At 32.0% G+C, this 22,403-nt stretch overlaps 1 protein-coding gene across 4 annotated transcripts; it reads right to left on the reverse strand.

Moving 5' to 3' along the window:
* Nucleotides 1-8,517: 8,517 nt before the first annotated feature.
* Nucleotides 8,518-17,168, reverse strand: LOC102611028 (retinoblastoma-related protein). Of its 4 annotated transcripts, none has more exons than XM_006465708.4 (19): nucleotides 16,957-17,168; nucleotides 16,557-16,681; nucleotides 16,256-16,360; nucleotides 16,019-16,161; nucleotides 15,839-15,935; nucleotides 15,696-15,742; nucleotides 14,612-14,810; nucleotides 14,207-14,273; nucleotides 13,844-14,023; nucleotides 13,560-13,753; nucleotides 12,564-13,443; nucleotides 12,137-12,299; nucleotides 11,968-12,040; nucleotides 11,066-11,242; nucleotides 10,846-10,965; nucleotides 10,622-10,766; nucleotides 10,364-10,476; nucleotides 9,008-9,123; nucleotides 8,518-8,916 (listed from the first exon to the last, which is right to left on the reverse strand). In XM_006465708.4, the coding sequence occupies exons 2-19, from the start codon at nucleotides 16,653-16,655 to the stop codon at nucleotides 8,760-8,762; spliced, it is 3,075 nt and encodes a 1,024-aa protein (XP_006465771.2). In that variant the 5' UTR covers nucleotides 16,656-16,681; nucleotides 16,957-17,168; the 3' UTR covers nucleotides 8,518-8,759. The 4 variants fall into 4 exon arrangements, with proteins under 4 accessions (XP_006465771.2, XP_024952326.2, XP_015387490.2 ...); XM_025096558.2 differs by having other exon boundaries at nucleotides 16,557-16,684; XM_015532004.3 differs by lacking the exon at nucleotides 16,957-17,168 and having other exon boundaries at nucleotides 16,528-16,665.
* Between the last annotated feature and the right edge of the window lie 5,235 nt (nucleotides 17,169-22,403).

The following is a 22,403-nucleotide window of genomic DNA, read 5'->3' on the forward strand; positions in this document are numbered from 1 at the left end:
ACCTCTTAGAAGAAAAAAGAGGTCAAGATATGATCAAGGTCGCTGCCTACCAAGGCAAAGTAGCTTGTTACTACAATGCTCAAGTTAAGTTTCGGAGGTTTAGAATTTGAGATCTTGTTCTAAAGAACGTTTTACCTAATAGCCAGGAGCCAGGTGTTGACACCTTGAGTCCTAATTGGGATGGACCTTACATAATCAAAGTAGTTAGGCCAGGAATTTATATTTTATCTACCTTTGGTGGAAAGATCTTGAGACATGCTTGGAATGCTAAACATCTCAGGATTTACCATTAATAGTATGATCTTGTACTTATGATAATATAAGTTTGATCTTCCCTTAATGGTTAGACAAGTTTTGTAAAGACAAGATGTAGATGAATAAAAGACTACTTCTCCTAGTCATATAAGTTCTCCATTTTGATTATCCATGAGATGTTTTAAATAAACTAGTGACGATGATGAACGTCCTTGGATAAACTCTAAATTTTCATATGTTTATAAACTTAACATATGAAAATTTTGTATCTTTATTTAATTTCAACAAAACAAAAGAGCATATCATTTCAAGGATAACAACTTAAAGAAATACATAAAATAAAATTCAAAGTTTCATCTCCTAAGCAATCAACTTATACAAAATGTTCAAAACTCTTAAATTAAGGAAAATCCTCAAAAATTCCTAGTATGCTAAATGTTGTCATTCTTTTGTTCGGGATACCTCCTGAAGAGATCCTCAAACCCTTTTAGTATAACTATGGATATCTCCTTGGTCAAATGAGTATCTCTTGTATCATCTGCACCTCCCCTATCAATGCATGTCTTAGAGTCATTATCCTCATTTCGCTTGTTATCATCAAATTTCACACCAAGCTCTTTTAAGTGATTGTAAATCACTTTTATGTCAGCATCAATATTGTAGCAAGCAAAGAACATACGATAATCCTTTAGTCCCTTCAAGTATTTCTCGTAGCCTTGGTCAAGTATACCTTCAATTTGCTCTTTAGCTGTAGAAAGTTCCTTCTCGAGCCCCTTGGCTTTTTCCATCTCAGCATTTGCTTTATCCAAAGCTTCTCTTTCCTTGGCCTTAGCATCTTCTAATGAATATTGCATCTTAGAGTTATACTCTATTGTCTTCGAAAGTTGGAGACTCAGTTCTTGGACTTTTCTTTCAGCTTTTTTAGCCCTATCATCAAATGTGGATAAAGAGACCAAGTTCTGTATAAGATAAACCTAAGTTAGCAAGAGAATGACCTTAATAAATAAATAAATAAATGAGTAATGAGGAAAGTTAAATAATTTTACTCTTAGAAAGAAGGCTTAAGGCAAGCTTGAAGGATTCGACAGGATCAAGGCTTTTAATATCCTTTATCAAGGTTGAGGAGTGAAAAGATAAAGAGGACTGATGCACCGAGGGATTTTGTGGTGTAAGATTACAAACTCCCTTCTCAGATGAAGGAGGAGGAGGAGGAATAAAAGATGTAATCTCCTGAGCTTGGGATACAGACTGAGAAGATGATCCACCTGATTTATGTTATTTCTTTTTATCAATGTCCGGAATCACCAACATTTTCATTTTCTCACCTTTAAGAGTGGCATTAGTAGAATTGTTCAAAGCCATCGCCGAAGTTTCCTTATCAAAAAATGAGATGCTCGGAATAATATCACGCTCAACTAAGGTTTCTTCAGAACAAGCAACTGAGATGCTACGCTTACCCAAGCTTAGGCTTAAAGATTTTGCTATATTTCTTTCCTCTTCTGCTGAAAGGTCAAGACAAGTCCACTCATCTGCAAAACCAATAAAGAAAAATTAGTTCCTGAGTTAGAGAAATAACTTATAATAAGAAATAATAAATTATTATAAAAAAATGAAATTATACTTGGTTGACAAAATCAAGTCTAGATTCTAGCTTCGGGATGCTTTGTACTTGTCCGGAACTTCCAATTGCCTCTAACGAAAAAGTGGTAAGGTTTTTAAATCTTATCTTGACAATTAGATTCACTATAAAGAAGAATCTTGTCTGAATTTGGATAAGCAGATAAACACCAACATCCTTTAGCCTTAGGACATCTTTATGGATTAAAAAGATTTTGAAATTTAGCCACAGAAGGATCATTGAATCCTAGGTAACACCAAAAAAGACCACATTCCAACAATACAACACTAAGCTTTAGGAGAAAGCTGAGCTGGAGCAAGTCCTAAGGAATGTAATATCCTCCGAATATAAAGATGAGAGAGTCGTACTCCAGAATTCAACATACATTTAGTAATCCTAACAAAGCCCTTAGGAGGGTTGGTAATGCTCTTTCTAAGTGAAGCACGACGAAATGTTATTGATCTAGAAATGTTATATCTAATCATTAGAATCTCAAGGGACATTTAACCTTATCCACATTTAATTGCCTTCATCTGCTATGGATAAGTATCTTGAACTACAAACTTATCCTCATCCTCAGAATTTTCTAAGTTAATCACCTCCCTTCTTTTTATTATTTCATCTACATATGCACCGCTATCCTCGTCTATCTCCTCTTTTAACTCACAACTACCTACATAACCCATGGTAGCATGAATGATTGTCAACGGAGTAGCACCCGCTATTGTATTTTTATCCTTGGTCATTTCGATACTAGGTCTTATTAAACTAAGAAAAACCTACAAAGTTAGAATGACCTATGATTACTCTCCTAAGGATAGCAATAAATAATAAAAAGTAATGAATAAATAAATATTCACGGAAAGTCGTCAAAAAGTCACCAAAAAATCACCATAGAGTTGCTAAAAGGCCGTCGAAAATTTATCACCAGCCACTAAGAACACTACCGTTAGGCACCTTGAGAGCTTTTCTCTTTAACCTCTTCTCTTTTCTCTTGTAAAGTATTGCATGAGATAGGAGAATGGGATATGAGGCATTATATAGGATATGAAGATAATCTTAACCAATTAGAAAGGATCTGTAATTAAGACAAGTAATGATGGAAATCAAATATTCTTAGGAAGGAAAAAAATCCTTCAAGATAGTTTAAATATCCAAAAATCATCTAGGATAGAAATAGAATTATTTGAAAATGGAAAAAAAATCATCCTAGGATGGAAATAAAATGATCATAGGATGGAAATAAAATCATCAAAGAACGATCCTAGGATGGAAATAAAACCATCCTATGATGGAAAAAAAAATCATTATAGGATGAAAATGAAATCATCCAAGGATGGAAAAAGTAATCTTAGGAAGGAAATAAAATAATCCTTGAAGAAAATCCAGTTACAGATGGAAATCAAAGATAAAATCCTCTTAAGGATATCCTAGGATAGAATCCTCCTAAGGATGAAATCTAAGCAAAATTTCCTTAAAGAAAATCATTCTAGGATCAAATCCTCCTAATGATGAAATTTAAGGAAAGATTCCTTAGAGAAAATCATCCTAGGATAAAATCTTCCTAATGATGAAATCTAAGGAAAGATTCCTTAGAGAAAATAATCTTAGGATAAAATCCTCCTAAGGATGAAATTTAAGGAAAGATTCCTTAGAGAAAATCATCTTAAGATCAAATCCTCCTAAAGATTAAATTTAAGGAAAAATTCCTTAGAAAATCATCCTAGGATAAAATCCTCTAAAGGATATTCTAGGATAAAATCCTTCTAAGGATGAAATTTAAAGAAAAATTCCTTAGAGAAAATCATTCTAAGATAAAATCCTCCTAAAAATGAAATTTAAGGAAAAATTCCTTTAAAAAAATCATCATAGGATCAAATCCTTATAAGCATGAAATTTAAGAAAAAATTCCTTAGAAATTATCGTAGGATAAAATCATCTTAAGGATATCTTAGGATAAAATCCTCCTAAGGAGGAAATTTAAGAAAAAATTCCTTATGGAAAATCATCCTGGGATAAAATCCTTTTAAGAATGAAATTTAAGGAAAACGTCCTTCGAGAAAATCATCCTAGGATCACATCCTCCTAAGGATGAAATTTAAGGAAAATTTCCTTAGAGAAAATCATCCTAAGAATGAAATTTAAGGAAAAATTCCTTAGAAAATCATCTTAGGATAAAAATTCCCTTAAGGATATCCTAGGATAAAATTCTCGTAAGGATGAAATTTAAGGAAAAATTCCTTAGAAAAAATCATCCTAAGATCAAATCCTCCTAAGGATGAAATTTAATGAAAAATTCCTTTGAAAATCATCTTAGGATAAAAATTCTCTTAAGGATATCTTAGGAGAAAATCCTTGTAAGGATGAAATTTAAGGAAAACTTCCTTAGAGAAAATCATCCTAGGATCAATCCTGCTAAAAATTAAATTTAAGGAAAATTTCCTTAGAAAATCATTCTAGAATCAAATTCTCTTAAGGATATTCTAGGATAAAATCCTCATAAGGATAAAATTTAGAAAAAATTCCTTAGAGAAAGTCATTTTAGAATCAAATCCTCCTAAGGATGAAATTTAAGGAAAAATTCCTTAAAAAATCATCATAGGATAAAATCCTCTTAGAGATATCCTAGAATAAAATCCTCGTAAGGATAAAATTTAAGGAAACATTTCTTAGAGAAAATCATCCTAGGATAAAATTCTCTTTAGGATATCTTAGGATAAAAAGAAGATTTTTTCCTAGGATAAAATCCTCCTAATGATGAAATTTAAGAAAAAAATTCCTTAGAGAAAATCATCATAGGACAAAATCCTTCTAAGAATGAAATTTAAGAAAAAATTCTTTAGAAAATCATCTTAGGATAAAATCCTCTTAAGGATATCCTAGGATAAAATCCTCCTAAGGATGAAATTTAGGAAAAAATTCCTTAAAGAAAATCATCTTAGGATAAAATCCTCCTAAGAATGAAATTTAAGAAAAAATTTCTTAAAAATCACATTAGGATAAAATCCTCTTAAGGATATTTTAGGATAAAATTCTCCAAATGATGTTTTAAAAAAAATCTTAGGATAAAATTCTCCTAAGGGCATCTATTGTGCAAATTTTATTAAATTTGCTTGCGCACGAATCTATTGTAGAATAGATTAACGGTGACGAGTGTCGATCCCACGAGGAGGTGAATTTTAATTATGTGTAAAATTAATTTTCTGTGGTGGTTGATTGGATTTATGGTGAAAGTGATTTAAATTATCCTAAAATTCAAATTAAAATGGCAGGAGTAAATTGAAGTGAAAATCTATTAAAATGACGTACTTGAGTATCTGGATCTGCATCAACATGCACCACGGGCTAAATATTCCTTATTAATGTCAATTAAATCATGAGGGGGGTTTCCACTCCTCATAAACCACACTCTAATCAATATGGTGCTAATCGCTTATCGTGCCAAATAATAATAACCTTGTACTAGGGATCCGATGAAATCAGGGCAATATCTAGATAAGATTATTACTATTTATCGACGAAAAGTTAAAACATCCACAATAATTTAAAGGGGAAGAGAAAATAAATTTATCAAATGAAGTTCATGGCACATGTTGAGATTTCACCTTCAACCCAAGCTTGAAAGAAAATTAGCTACTAATAATTGAACTAGGGGCAAAATGAGAATTTATTAAAATACGTAGAAAATATAAGATGGAGAAGGAATTACAGAAAATTGAACTCAAAAATGAATTCATGGATGCCAAATTAGGGGTGGAGAAACCCCTTTTTATAGATACACTTAGTAAATCACGGCCATCGAATTAAAAATATTTTGGACGCTCAGGGTAGCGCCACGTCATCAGTCAACAGTACATGGTTTGACCACACGGTTTGAATAGTACACGATTTGACCACGTGGTTTGAATAGTGACGCGGTTTAGTTGTAAATAATCCTGTGTATATGTATGTATCGTACGCACGATTTTTAGTCCACTAACATACTGCCACGTCACCGATCAACAGTGCATAAGAATTTTATCTAATAGAATCATGACACCTCATCAGTCAATGCCACATTATCGGTCAATGCCACGTCATCATTCCGTATATATGAACAGTGTCGTGAACAGTAACATTGACAATATTGTACATGTGAATAGTATCGTACATGTGAACAATGTCATTTTTCCTTTTATGCTCCTCCTAAGGTTTTCGACTGTCCTGAATTCAAAACTGATGTCTGTTTTGCTGTCTGATCTCTCGGTCATTTTGAAATGACCATGATGCCCCTAAAATACATAAAATGCTTAATTAAAAGAAAACACACATAATTAAATCACAAGAAGTTTAAATACATAAAAGTATGAATGTTAGTGAAACTTGAAGTGTAAAATGACGATTTTCTCCTTTATAAAAATATATATTTTCTAACACTCAACAACATCCTAAGGAAATCATTCTAAGGATAGAAATCAAGGATAAAATCTTCCTAAAGATATTTTAAAAAATAAAGTCTAAATTTTTTATTTTAAAAATTTTAGACTTGGGGAACAACTGTTGGACCAAATATAGAATAAGCCCAATCAAGGACCAAATAAATTTAATCCCAATAAGCTCATTTAATAAATTTACTCCCAATTAAGCCCACAAAGTGGTGGACAAACCACCTAAAATAATTCTCCTAAGTAATAAATCTTCAAAGCCTAAAGGATTTCAAGATCTAAGGCCAAAAGATTCTAAAGACCTAGGATTCTATTCTAAGACAAATCCCTTAGAATAATTCTCCTAGATGATAAAACTTCAAAGCCCAAAAGGTACTGAGGTCTTAAGCTCATATCCTAAGACAATCTACTTTGGATAAATCTCATAGGTTCTAAGGTTCCCATCATCCCAGAGTCTTAGTAAAAATAATCTAAGGTTAAAATGCTTCTTTTTTTAATCTATAGACAAGCTTGCATATCCATGTGTCAATCAACATTGGCACAAACAAACAAGTGTCACTAAATGTGATAAGAACAATGACACGTGTCATCAAAATAACTAAGACTCAAATCAAATCAATTTCGCCCATAAATATATCTTTCATTCTCACTAAAAGGTAAGAAAAAATGTGCTCAAAAGGAAAAACGCTAACTTTTTCTCTCTAATCTTTCTCTTTCTAAATTTACATTTCCAAAATTCGGTGACGGACTTGACTGTTGGAGGGTTTACTCTGGCAAATCTGGCCCTCTGATCTTTTTCTTGTATTTGTAAAGTATCATTGGGCGAGGACATTCTCATTGCCTAAGGAAGTGAACTCATAAGAGGATATATAAAGGTCCAGTAAAATCAGCACAAAGGGTAAACTCACCATCGTCAAATCTAATAAAAAGGAACCCAAGTCCTAATGGAGTTGTCCTCAATTGTAATTTTTACATAATAAATTGGGATAAAATTTGCACAAAAAATTTTCAAAACCAATTCATAATGAAATATGAAGTTACCTTTTAGAATTTGTTTATCTATCTCAAAAAGTGTGAGCAGATAAGCTGTGAAAATGCGTAATTGGTCATGGAAGATTGGATGGAAGTTTACAACTCCAAACTCAGTTGTCCATCTTTTCTTATAGTTATGTGGTGCCTTTCTCTTTTATGATGTAATAAGATAGAAAATTTATTTATTGATAAAGTATATAAACCATTCTAGATTATGTCAATTCAAGAGGCTTAAGATTTTTTAATTGATTTATTTCGGCAACAAAATAGAAGTTTATTATTATCATAACATATTGGAGGGAATAGTTTTCCTTATCATCTTTCAAGTTTTTAAATAGGATTACTCTCGAATTATCCTCTTGTGAATTAAACATCTTAAAATCACCTCTATTATTTTATAAAAATCTCAATTTATCCTCTATTTTTGTTAAAAATACCAAAAACAAAAGAAAATTCATTATTTATCTCGTTTTTTCCCATGTTTTTGATTAAATATAAGAATAATTTAAAATTTTTAAAAATAGGGAGAACAATTTAAAAATAATCAATTCAAAGGGAAATAATTTGAAATTCACCCATTTAAATATGCTTAACATTGCTTTTGTCATTTTTTAGATTCTTTTCGATTGCCAGCCAAATGAAGCAATGGATGTCACAAGATTTGAGTTATTTCATTATTCCATAATTATTTGCATATCACCTCTTCAATTCAAGCAAAGCGTTACGAGCCAATGGGCTCTCTTAGCCCGTTTGGCACAACCCAAGCTAAGGGTAAAATTGTTGAAACTCAGATTTCCCTCATTAAATTGAATAAGAGTAAAATTATCTTCCTCTTAATACAGGTGGAATAGGTACATGTAAGGATAAAAATTCATATCGTCTCATATTAAAATTGTCCAAAATAGTCCTGATAAATTTTTAATTGTAAATATTAAGAAAATTCTAATTATAATTATCAGTGCATCAAAAAAGTAAAACATTTTGATGCGGCAAAATACAGAAGTGACAAAAGCATATACCGGTTTAGGCAGATTTTAAAAGGTACCAAAAATGAAAATTATCGAACTACCTGCAGTTATAATCCCAGAGAAACGGAATACAACAATATTCCTCAGACAGAATAAGCAGCAACAATAATAACACGTTTCTGTTAAAACAAGTTCTGGCAAAAGCAAGATCAAGAACAAATGAAAAGGCAAATTTTGTTATTTTATTTGTAGTTAGAACCCAGTGTGCTATTTAGTTAAAACAAGTATTTGATCAGAAAACATGGGGTATGATGGCAGCTATTCTATAAATAACTCACTGCTCACGCAACACCCGATGTCATGAACTTCAGTACAAATTGAAGTATAAATTAAAGTATATCAAGGATTGAGAGGAATGGAATTGAATTTACAAACAAAACACGTCAATATGCAAACACTAATTTAGGGATCGGGTTGCTCAGGTTTCAAAACCGCACACGTGGATGCAGCAGCAATTCCATTCTGAAGGTAGAGGCTGTTTGCCACCATTGAATCACTGACCAACCCGACGTCAACATCAACATCATCAAAGTTGAGTGTGCCTCTCACTCTCCTGTTACTGTTAGATAAAAAAAATAATAAATGATGACATTAATGATGTAGAAATATAGTTTAAGCTACAAAAACTGTACTATAAAGAATTAAGTTACCTATTCAACCGGTGATTAATGTCAGTCAGATCTTTAGAAGGGCTCTGGTAAGCATGAGTACTCTCTCCAACACAAGCATAATAGCTTTTTGAGCTATGTGAGATCAGTGCATCCATCTATATACATTAAAAAAAAAAAAAAAAAGAGAATGGGTTATTCACAAGAATAACTTAAAACAAGTTTACTCGATATGGCTCATCAAGGCCTACTCCTGTATAGCGGTAACACAACAGAGAAACTATCCAGCAAGCCCAGAATGTTGTAATTAGTTCCCTCAAAGACTTCAGTGTAAGAAAGATGACAAAAAAAAAAAAAACTTAACACAGCACCTTAACCATATTTACCCACTTATCCCACAACAAAAGGTTCGTATCAACACTTGCCAGCTTCAATTTCATGGTTTTCAAGTTAAAGATTTCTCTGCTATCCCTTCTAACTGAGCTATTCCATTTCTCTAACAAGTTTCTAAAACTCAACATTAATCAACATAAATGTGATAGCTAGCTTCAAGTTCAAACGTCTAAGGGTGCGTTTGGGATTGAGGTGCTGTAGCTTTTAAGCTACAGCTGCTGTGAAAAAAAAGCTGTAATTATGAAATAAAAGTTAATAATATATAGTATAAATTTTAAATAATAATTTTAATAAAATTATTAAAGATATAATAAATTTTATATTATACAAGTGAAAAATCATATCAACATAGCTTAAAAGCTACAGCAGTTAGTGTTTACCAAACACTTTAGTGCTGCCCAACCTCAATCCCAAACGCACCCTAAGTTCCTTTGGAAAGTAATATTAGGAAGCTCTATTTTGATTCCCAGGAGTGTAGGAAGCATTAATAATCTTCTTATCATTCAATGTGTATACACAATTGCTCTCTTAGTTCTTTTCTTATTTCTCTGGGTTCCCATCTTTCCTTGCTCCTAATTTCAAAAACCTTTTATTAGTTCCCTTTGTTTTCTTAAAATAAATATTGAAGAAAAAGGTGCCAAACACCATTGGGAGAACAAAGGTTTGGCGAGCTTAACTTTGCTCATGTTCTTAGCTTATGTCCAAAAAAGAGTAACAAGAGTGATGACAGTGATGGTGGCAGTAAGAAACTTTTTTTTTTTTTTTAATCCTTGTACTTCTAAGCCAAACATGAAAGGTATGATAGATTTTTTACTTTTTTATTATTAAGTAATTGAACTAGATATGCTTCACAGATGCTTCAAGAATGAAATAGTAAAATTAAAACAACTCGTGAAACAGTTAAATGGTAGTAGTCTTTACTTTCTCATTATGTTTGCCCATCTCATGCAAGATAAGAATGCTTTTTAAAGAAAAGGATAATGAAATAGACACAAGAAAAAAGACCTTGGATGTCCGCAATGGTGAGACGTACACATTGTGGGTAGCAGATACTTTCTTAGGTGACATATCAGGGAGGGCTGGAAAAACTGATACTTTAGGCGATCCAGGGCATGGACCTAATAAGATAAGTAAAGAAAAATTCAAACTTACTTGGCAATGGCTTACAAAAAAGTAAGAAAAATTCAAACTTACTTGGCAATGGCTTACAAAAAAGTAACAAACTCACTGTCAGAATCATAAATAAGGGTTGGAAATGTATACCATCATTGTTATGGTTGACTTCAGAAACTCGGTTAGTCTTCATGGCCGTTCCAGCAGGACCAAGCTCCACCAACAAAGGCTTTACAGCAGGAACAAATATTTTGTTGTAAAATGTTATAATATCAACATGATCCTGTTCTGATCTCTGTTTCCAAACATTCCAAGGGTTAGACGGACTTCTCCCATAAAATTGAAAGCCAGAGAGCAATGACTTAACAACATACCCCACTCTGCCTTGCAGATGCCCAATCAACAAACACACTCCGAAAAACTTGAGGTTTACATTGTGGTTGCTTCCTATAATTATAGATGATTTCTCTGAAGGTCAAGTTTAGCTGAGAAATCTGCATACCAATAAAATGGAAACAGAAAGAACTAATGAGACTTAAAAGTGTAGACAATAAAAAGCAGACAAGAATAACGCAAGTTACTAATAAAAAGAACCTTTGCAACTCCGTAGAAACAACAGAGGATAATCTGGTCAATGTGACGGTTAAAGAAGAGAGATGTCCGCTGATTAAGTATTTGCTGAAACAGACAGTAAACATTCTCCCTTATCTGCTGCGACAATTGTAATCTCTCCACCATAGCATTGATTCTGACAGCAGCTAACTTATTGATCTACACATATACACAAAGCACGCAATATGTAAGTTCTGAAAAAGAAGCTGGTAAAGGAAAGAAGCATAATTCAATCCTAAGCAAATTCAGAAGTGAGATCATGTGCCACAATCTCCACCAGAGCTACTTAATCAGATAAGGGGATACATAAACCAGACTAGAGAACTTCATAAAATAGTTTTGTAACTTCCAAAAGAAGTATTTCAGATCTAAATCCTAGTTCATATCAATATCGAGGCAGTAATATGTCTTCTGTCTTCTTCTAAGTCATTCTGTACTTATGTTGGCATGATTTCAATTCCCATTTAAACACAAACAAAAATGAGCAGTGCAGGAGAACCATTTAGATCCAGCCACATGTTCCTCTATGCAACTGACAGAAAAAGATGGCTTAACATATTGTGAAGCATCTATAATCCTAGCACCCATAAAGAAAGCTACAATAGAGTCAGGCCAATTACACCAAGTTTGACATTTCATAAATATAGTGGTTCTAAGCTCTTCCAACAACCCAAACCCCACTCCGAAACCCAAAAAATAAATTCATAAAACAAATAAACTAAAATTAATTTTTTAAAAAATAAAAAAGAAAGAAAGAAAGAAAGAAGAGAGCCAATGCCTCCAAAACTTTTAAGGCATGCAGACAATAATGTGATGGGAAAATCCAGTTAGACTCTTGAATGGGAAAGCTGGACAATTTTTTGCTGAAATATTGCCCATTATACCTTGCAAAAGAAAATGTTGATCCCAGTTTCTGCGCATGTTTCTCCTCCACCTCCAGGATTTGGCCGTGTTGGGCTGCATAAACAGCCAAATGATGAGAAAAAAGAAGCAGGAACATGGTACAGATTCAAATCTGCTACTTTCTAAACCTGCAACTACATTGGATTGTACCTGGCAAAGGCAGACTGTAAAGGAGGAGGCAGAGGCTTTGATTTAAGGTTATTTAAGCCCAGTAAGCGATCCTTCACTGGTGATGTAAAGTTATTTCGCTCCACTAACACACTCCGGTAGTCTGTACAAGGTCTCTTTGGAGACCTAATATCACCATTTTGACCTAAAATAGGACAACATGATCAATATGTTAATTAAATTGGAAATCTCTTCAACAATAGAAGAAAAATATGCATAAAACTAACAGGCGAGAGGAGTGTTAAACAATCACATCAGTAACAGTCATAAGCTTTTTCCATATCTCATGATTGACAAGTTCACCATAACAATTTGCAAAAAACTGAAAATTAAAAAATATTGCAAACTTCAGATGAAGGAGAGTAAATTTACTAAAGAAATTTAAAACAAAATGTGAAAGAAGAATTACCTGGTGAAGTCTCATGTTTATGCAAAGAATGTACAGGGGACAATCCCCCAGAAGAAAAGTTAATGTGCGTGGCAATTGCATCCAAAGATGGCATTGGGTCTGCTAATAATCCAAGACAATTTATCTCCGCCGAGAGGACCGGTCTTGCAACTGTCAAGGAATTGTACATTGAAGAGCCCTTTTCCCACACCATGCTCTCCAAAAGTCGCTCTTCCAATGAATTCAAATGCCGCCTCAATTCTCTTGGAAGAGATTCCTCATGTCTGATGAAGCTCTCTATGACCTTGCTAAGGTCAAAAGCCGTAATGCCAGTTCTCTCTAAAACTGCAGGGAACAACATTGTGACAGTCTTATGTGTTGCCAGAACCAGTTCGGCAGAACAGGCGAGCATACATCTGTGGAACCTCTCGTTAGTTAATAAAGATGTCAAATTTTTTGCATGCAACACTTGGGCTTCAGCTGTACACATTGCTTCCAATACCCTATAATATAACTTGAGGGCTTCCAATCTTCGCTGTTCTGCCCATATGTTGTCCATCAGATTTGCACCTTGGAGGCTTCCGGTTACACAGCGCTCTCCTAAACCACTGCTGGGAAATATAGCTTCTAATATTATATGTGCTCTGCGTATCACGTCAGTAGTTACATCCTTATCACATGATTTCAAGAACCGCTCCAACTCTGCTGAGGGTTTTGATGGTAGTGGACAAATAACTGTTCTTAGCCACTTTGCAGTAGTCATTGCTGTGCTGACGGGTGTCACAACCATCTTCGAAGTAGCCCCACCAGCAATGCCATTTGGATGAGAAGCAGAAGAGCGATGGGGAGAAAGTGGACTAGTAATTGTCTTTACAGGAGAGGCCAATGAATCAAATTTTCTCTGCATGAAACAGAATCAAGGATGATGAGATTAAGTGTTTCTACATCAGTGAACAAACAAGAGTAAAACTAAAATGCAGCTTATAGGTTTTAAAAGTATTCTTCATTGAAACATACCTTGGCACCAGTTATATTCACAGCACCTCCAGACAGGCTTCCTGAACCAAGTAAGCTGTCATCCTCATTAATAAACACCCTCTCATCCAGCTCACCCTTGTTACGAGTGGCATTATCATAATCCTTCTCTAAAATATTCAAACTGGATGACAGAGATGAATCATCCATTAGATTTTCAAAATAGATCAGACCATCTGCATTGACGAGTTTCAGATTTTCACGAACATCAGTAAGTGAAAGCACATTGGCCAAACCAGAAATAGATGAGAAACTTATAAAACTACCTGTGTCAATATTCTCTAAGTTTTCGCTTTTACATTCGGATGCTTCACAAGGCTTTTTTTTCAATATATCTGCTATTAAAGTATTGGTCTTCTCCATTATTTTCCTCAAATCATCCTCTGAGGTGTCATAAATGCTGCACAGTGATGCAATCAAGTCCACACCTTTGTTGCTTTTCTTAACTGGGGCACATGTTAAACTAATCAGCACTGCTGAATCTTACGTCACTCCAAATATTTTTTATTAAAAAAAAAAGGAAAAAGAAAAATGAAACAAATGAAAAAAAAGGATCTAATCACAAAACACCATCCTCCAGAAAAACAAAAGAATATCTTATGAAGTGAACAAAAGAGCAAGACAATTACCGAAGCGTGAGGAGTCATGGATGTTGAAATTTCGGAAGCGAACAGGAACATGAATAATCAAAATAGCCTGTTACAGATTTCATTTTGCAGTAAGAAATGATGCTTCATTTTGTTATTCTTAGACAATCTTTTATAAAGAGAGCAGCAGAAACATAAGTTGTAGAATGGAATCACCGTGATGAACTTGTTGAACATACAACATGTAATATAATGAATCCTATATAATTATGGCCTTCATACGTTCATTGTATATTGTCAAAATACCAAAATCCAAAACAGAAAGGCACATGAAAAATATTTGTAAAGTCTCAGGTACGTCTTAGAATTTGTAATTATTATTATTATTTTTTTTTGAGAAGAGAATTTGTAATTATTGAGATACAGTTAAAGAGGAATGTAACTGACCAGTATGGAAACCAAACCATTTGTGCAAGTCACTAGATCTTTGAACCGGCTGAATGCATGTATACGGAGAGCCAAAAATAGCAACCATCCGAAACGATGATAGTCTGAAATATAGCCAGAGGTACTGGCAGCAGCTGACTGCTTATCACCATTTGCATCACTTGGTAAGAAGAATTCACGATATATGCGTTTATAGGACCTAGTAACATTAAATAATAATATATAATGTGTGAACTTCATACTGCACTGGATAAATATAGCCCACAGAATGTAACATTTAAAAACTGAACGTGGTAAAGTAAGGCAGCTGCAACCAACCCAATGCCAATGACAAATTTTCTATTAAAAAGGACGAAGAGAACAAAGAGTAACAAAACAAAAGGACTTTCTTACCGTGGTTAAGTAACAATTTTTAACTATATTTAGCCTCCTGATATATTAGTGAACTAAGCATCTTGAATGTAACTATTTAGCCTCAAAAGATTAGAACTTTAAGTTTGTAGCCATTCAAGGCATAAATGCTAGTAGATTTAAAACACTAGGTCACCGAAAATCCTGGATGGCAAGCAAAGAGAACAGGCTGATTCTGTGTAGAGTAAAATAATATTGCAACCAGCAGCCGAGTAGAAGAATGTTACAAGAAGCAATTGCACAGGATGTAAAAAGCATACAGAAAGGGGAAAAAAAATTAGGGGACAGGGTGCATCCTAGGTTCCTTTGCCTTCAATAAACAAATAGCTATAATCCTATAAAATAATCTTTTAAAAATATTTACATTTATATCAATTTTCAGCAGCTTCCTTTACTATCATATAGTACACTTTCAGTTGGCAAGATAAAAAATAAACAGGTGAAGAACTATCTTGACTCCCAAGGAACTACGGGAGATTTGTGTAACCATGCCAATTGAAAATGCAAGCTATGACCAACATCATCATTTTAAACTTTCATTCAGCGCATATCATGAGTGCCAAGAATGTTACTTCTAAGACATTTAACTATTTCATCAGATGATTAACAGAACAAGGCACTAATTATTTAAGACAGCACTGAGAACAGGAGATGTAGAGGTACGAAAGCTCACTTGCTTAAAATACTGAGGTGCACAAAATTGGCCTGCAATTCTTTTGCCTGAATAGGAAAAAATGAGTGATATCCAAACTAGAGATGAACAATCATGAATGTAGAAGCATATTAATGCAATCCTTGAATATATCGTGTCAATACCTCTAGCCTGTTCTCCCAATCTGCCCCATAAATGTTACTTAATATTGGACCAGACTTGACAAGAAACTGAGGTAGCTCTTTGAAAAAATCCACTATGCTGGAAAAAAAAACAAAAGAAAAGAGTAAATTAAGGCAGAAACTTTAAACTCCATAAATTCACATGGGTTATGAACAACATACTTCAGCTTCATGACTCTCAATATGTGGCATAAATTGAATTCATTATCATTAGATCCCTGCTGCAAATTCTCTCCGTTCTTCTCACTCAGCCTTCTAACCAAATACAAGACAAATGCAAACCAAAACCGCTCGGCTTCTTCTGGCTATTAAAAAATAACAGGTAGGCTAGCACCTTTACGTTTATTAACACATGGAAATTACCACATATGAACAGATAAGCAGAAAAAGGGAAAATACCATTCCATTTCCTATAGCGGAGATGTTTGCTAATAGCAGATGTTTTGTTTCTCTAAATAGCTTTATAATTTCCTTATAAGTATTCTCATCCACAGACAATCCATTCTGCAATCAAACCCAGTTTTAATTGAAAATATTTAAAAATTAAAACATTTAAAAAAACAAAAGAATAATAATGAAATCAAAACTAGGACAAGGAAATCCCAGAAAGTAAAAAGCGCAAAATGCTATTGAAAATAAGAGAAGAAAATGGATTTTTTTATCAAACTTACAGAAAAAAAAAGTTTCAAAAATAAAAAACCTTGCACAGATCAGTTAATCGAGCTTCAGTGGCATCATTGTCCCCAGCGTTGGATTCAGAGTTGTTGGATGCAGTGACTGAGAGCTTTGTGTCGTCCATATATTTCAAAGCGATCTAATCTTAACCTGCTTATTTAATCAAAAGCCAGAATGAACCTCAAAGTTAATGAAATGCTAAGAAACTTAACAGTCAGTTAGAATTTAAACAAATTTCAAACAGAAACACCTAAAGTAACTATAATTTATACAAGCAAATTCGGAAATTTGCAAGAAAAAATCAACTACTGTTAATACTTCGTAAAGTTCAGAATCAAAACAAAAATTGCTTCCAAAACTAAAAGCTGCCCCAAATAAATCTATTTCAAGAAATCAATTTAATAAAGAAATTTCAAAAAACATACGATTTTGAAGTTCAGATTTCGAAATTTCTTTTGACACACGAACTGTCGGTAGATCGAACAACAAAAACCCTGGCTCCAATTCAACAAAGACAACGGTGTTCCGTCAGATCGGTTTAGGATTTTGCTACGAAACCCTAAAATTTTTCCCTCGCTTTTGTTTTGTTTCTCTCTCTCTGTCTAACTATTAACTTTGGGCCTCTTTTTAGGGGAACCCTATCGTCTCAGCGCGGGAAAAATAACATGATGTGTATATACACATGACATGCACGAGGAGCATCATAGGTCAAGTGCGAATGAGAGTTTGACACGTTATCAGAGTTAGGTTATTTTTACCGCCAAAATTTCTCGCTGTTACGAGATTCGCCTCTGCCGTTACGGTGCCGTAACGGGAGTCTGATCTCGGTAAGTGGAAAGAGCATCTCAAGTGGTTGTGGGACCCTCTTCGTCGTGTCTTTATTTGGTTGCCATCCGTCTGAAAGGGGATAGAGCTCGCATCATCTGTACCGTCCTTATCATGCGCTCTCTTTAATGATCTTGATTTGGATTTGAATTTTGATATTCTTTTCACTAAAGAATAAAAACTAAAAAAATACAAAAAATGAAGAGCAAAACTACATGGCCGGCTGACAACAACCCATCCTCTCAAGATTTTCCATTCTAATTTAATTAAGTAGGGCTGGAGTTTTTCCCTATTAACATGGAAGAAGTAAATATCCTTATGCTATTAGTTAGGATAAAACTCGCAGCTATGCCATAATATGTTAAGCTAAGATTCAGTTTTTCTTCTGGTAAATATCCTTATGCTTCTAATAAATATGTTATTATAGAATTAATCTAGAACTCATCCCTCCCAATTTAATTTAATAAAGATAGATTTCTCCTTCAATGTAGATGGAGTAAATATTTCTTCGATATTATTGAGGGTAGAATAGAAATATAAGTTGTGCTGTAATAGAGTTGATTTAAAATAATATAGTAGATTTTTTATTATAAGTGTAAGTAGGTCCGATTTCTACACTATTAATGTGGATGGAGCATACCTCTCTCTAATACTTGTGAGAGTGTAAATTTAGGTTGTGTCACGTTTGGTTGTAAATAAATTTCATGGGATATGATTATTTTGGTACAAATAATACCAATCCCATGTTTGGTGCCAAAAAAAATTAAGTTGGGATATGTAACCAAAGGCCAACCATATAAAGGTAAAAACTCATTTAGTTTTTGTAATTTAATATTAGTGCTCGTTTACTCTTTATATTTTTAAAAATACCTCAAAACGTCCTATCGTTTAATTATTGACACCATGTTGTTATTTTTTTAACTTGTTTTTATAATATTACCCTCTTCTAATATTTTTTTATTTTTTGAAATTAATAAAGAAATTAAATTATCAATTTAACCCCAAAAATAAAATAGAAACAAAAAGAATATATATTATTTTTTGTGGAACACTTTGCTGAGAAGTTAATTTATTAATTTTTTTAGGAAAATTATTTGTACACCACCTTTATTTTGTCATAAATATATCTAACTACTTCAAAATTTTGACATATTCTTTGTACCCTTTTTATTTTTAAGTTTGTATCAATAAACCTCTTTGACATTGAAAATAACTATTTTATCCCTAGAAGAATTGAAATACCATTTCATTCTACAAAATTTTGAAAAATAAAAAATTATATTTACAAGAATACCATTAAATTTAATAAAATAAATAAATATAAATCCAATACATTAATTTTTTTTACAATTATAATTTCATTTAAATTTATCATGTTAATTTTTTGTAATTATAATTTCATTTAATTTGTATAGGGAAACTTCTTAATATTAATTATAGGAAAGTTTGCAATAATTAAAAGGAGCTTTTGTCTTCATGTTAATTTTTATAAACTTCCATATAATTAATTTAATTAAAAAAATTAGATGAAATTATAATTAAAAGATGTTAATTTTTACAATTATAATTCATTTAAAAATTATCATCCTAAATTTTGATATTTATTTTTTATTGAATTTAGGGGTTACAAAATAACCATAATTTTTTATTTTTCAAAATTTTATAGAATAAAATAGTCTTTTAATTCATTTATGGGTAAAATGGTTATTTTTAATGTTAAATTAATTGATTGATATAAGTTTATAAACATAGATGGTGCAAAACATCAGTCAATTTTTCTAGTGGTTAGATATACATATCATAAAATAAAGGTGGTGTGGAGATAATTTTTCATTTTTTTTATTAATGTCTAAAAAAATTGGAAATTTAATTTTCTTACAATATTTAATTTTTTGGACATACGTGAGCTTCAAACAAAAATAATATATATTATTTTTGTTTTTATTTTATTTTTTGGGGTTAAATTAGTAACTTAATTTTTTTATTAATCTCCAAAAAATTATTGTAAGAAGATAATATTTTAAAAGCAAGACAAAAAGGAATAAAAAATAACAATAATGTGTTAATAATTTAGTGCTAGGACTATTTTGAAGTATCTTTAAAAATATAGGAAATAAACGGGCACTAGCTTCAAAATATAAATATTAAAAGTACTTTTACCCCACCATATAATCCCAAATAGTAACAAAAATGCGTTCTAAAGGGAGCCTTGGGATTACATTTTTAAAGCTCAAAAATTTATCCCAAACTATTGATGGGATAATACACTTAATTTAAATTGTAATATCTATAATAATACATAATTAAAAATAACTACAATAAATAAATAATCTTCTTTGTGTATTATCATAATATTGCAATTTTTTTGTTTAACTTTGAATTATAATATTATTTTAAATTTTACATATTTAATTATATTTTTTAGAATAATTTTATATAATTTATAGTTAAATTTAAACTAATAAACAATATAAAAATTTTAGTTTACAATAATAATAATTTATAAATTGTGACATTGTAATACATTCTATTTTAAATAAAAATATTTTAATTTATATTAAGTGAGTCTTCGTTTGAGTTTTCATTTGTATAATTCAATTAAATTGTGATTAAACAAATATTTATTTATTTTAAATTAACTTAGAATTACAATATTATTTTATTGCTACAATCCAATTTAATCATGAACTACACTAAACACAAGACATTATTAAATATAATATGATCCCATCTTTTGTCATCTCATTTTGTCCTTTCTCATCCCATCACATCCTATCTAATCCCACGTACCAAATGCAAGCATATAAAATAAATTTTTAATAAGGATCCATTAAGTTATTAAAGTAAGAGATAAGTAAAAGATCAAAAAAAAAAAAATCTAATGGACTAAAGGACAAAGTACACTGCATTAAAGTGAGAGTTCTACTTGAATGTGTATGTACATATATAGAGTCATTACCTAGTAAGGGTTTCCTTACTTTAATAAAGTAAGAGACAAACATAAATTTCAATATACTACAAAATAAAATACAATATATTGAAGTTTGTTTTACTTGTCTTTTCACTTATCAATTATTTTAATAAAGTAAGGATCTCTTATTAAAACATAATATGTGTGTGTGTGTGTGTGTGTGTGTGTGTAATTCTTTAAGTTATTAAAGTAAAAGATAAGTAAAATACGAAAAAAAAAAAGCTCCAATATGCTATAGGACAAAATACAATGTATTAAAGTGTGTGTATTGCTTGAATGTATATCCAGCTATAAGAGAACTAGGAATGGAGAGTCTTCCCCCTTTTTCTGCCCCACTCTTTGGTCTTAAGAATGCTGGTTTTAGGAATGAATAACTGCCCTTCTCCAACCCTTACTGCTCAACTTCAGAGAGGATAGCTAATGCGTTCCACTTATTGAGTAGGGTTCTATGGTCGGTTCACAGCTCCTGGAACCCTTTCTAGGTAATGATAACACACACACACACACACACACACACACATACACATTATATATATAGCTATGACTATCTTGGAGCCGCTCTAAAGTAGAGTACGAATCACAACCACACACGCAAAGTGATAAATACTAAAAATTGCATTATAACTTTGACCGTGTGGTTAAGAAGAAGTGCTCTACCTTAGAGCGGTTCCAACATAGCCGGATATATATAACTATGCAGACGCACACACATATACATTTTATCATTACCTAGTAAGGGTTCCTTACTTTAATATAGTAAGGGAAAAATTAAAAAATTAAAATAAAACACAAATTTCCATATACTTCATGATAAAATACACACATTAAAGTGTGTTTTGATTGTTTTTTGGCTTATCAATTACTTTAATAAAGTAAGGATCCCTTATTAAAAAATTACTATATGATATATATTATACATACGTAAATACATGCATCACACACACACACACACACACATACATACATATATTATCTAGTAAGGATTCCCTTACTTTAATATAATAAGAAACAAGCTAAAAAAATAAAATTTCAATACACAATAGAATAAAATCTACTGCAATGAAGTTTGTGTTTTTCTTATATCTTAGTTTATTTTTATACTGTATTAAAGTAAAAGATCCTTCATTGAAAATTTTATATATATTCTAGATTAATCCTCGTTAAAATGGAGTGCCAATCCTCAGGCTTTATTTGTAGGTTCCTACCTCTCTATTTATCTCTAAAATGTTTGGATTTTTCAAAGCTCCATGGACATGCAAAAGAAAAATGCTATCCCCACTCAAACTAAGACATAACTTTTACTTGTTATATAATCATTCTCAAGTGCAAGTGCCTTTTTTTTTCCCTAATCCAGACACGCTGTTAAATCATGCAATTTAATAGCATGTTTGCATTGTCTTTATTAAAACACACAATTTAACAGTATGTTTGCATATAAAAAAATGACGGTGTCCATATGAGGAAAGAGCTCTGTGTGTGTGTGTGTGTACGTATATCTATATGTGTGTATTTATATACATATATACATATGTATGTTTGTATGTATGTATTTGTATGTATATATATGGAGTACAAAAGTGCATGACCCATGCATAGATGAAAACAAATTATATAAAAACTTCTCGTTGGTTTCATCTATCATCTACCAATTAGTTAATTATGATGATAGTGTTCAACCTGATAGCCATGGTTGACCAACAAAAGTGTGGTTTGTATTTGATTGGATTTACCAATGTATTTGATGGGCCGTATATTATAGGAATAAACTTTTTGGGCCAAGTGATTTCTCCAATCACTCAAGGTCTCAAATTTGAAATCCCTTATGTGAAAGCTAATTTTTTTTTTTTCGATTTTCTATCTCAATTTCGAGCACTTGTTAATTTCTTTAATTTTTTTGACTCAAGTGGATCTACGAACTCTTGTCTCAAGTCTTAGTCTATAGTTTACATGATGAGCTTTTAAGACTTGTTCAAATACTCTTACTTCGAGGCTAATATTTTCAACATATCCATAAGCTCTTGTCTCACGTCTTAATATAAAAGAAAAATGTTTTCATTGGTAAAAGAAAGAAATATT

The sequence above is a fragment of the Citrus sinensis genome, chromosome 5 (assembly GCF_022201045.2).
Source record: "Citrus sinensis cultivar Valencia sweet orange chromosome 5, DVS_A1.0, whole genome shotgun sequence".
Classification (NCBI taxonomy): Eukaryota; Viridiplantae; Streptophyta; class Magnoliopsida; order Sapindales; family Rutaceae; genus Citrus; species Citrus sinensis.

Excerpts from the sequence above, each read along its gene's own strand:
- LOC102611028 (XM_006465708.4), bottom strand. The coding sequence starts at position 16,655 with ATGGACGACACAAAGCTCTCAGTCACTGCATCCAACAACTCTGAATCC. Across the intron at positions 16,162-16,255 it reads CCGCTATAGGAAATGGAATG|CCAGAAGAAGCCGAGCGGTT; the intron begins GTATTTTCCCTT and ends ATTTTTTAATAG. Across the intron at positions 8,917-9,007 it reads ATTAATCACCGGTTGAATAG|TAACAGGAGAGTGAGAGGCA; the intron begins GTAACTTAATTC and ends TTTATCTAACAG.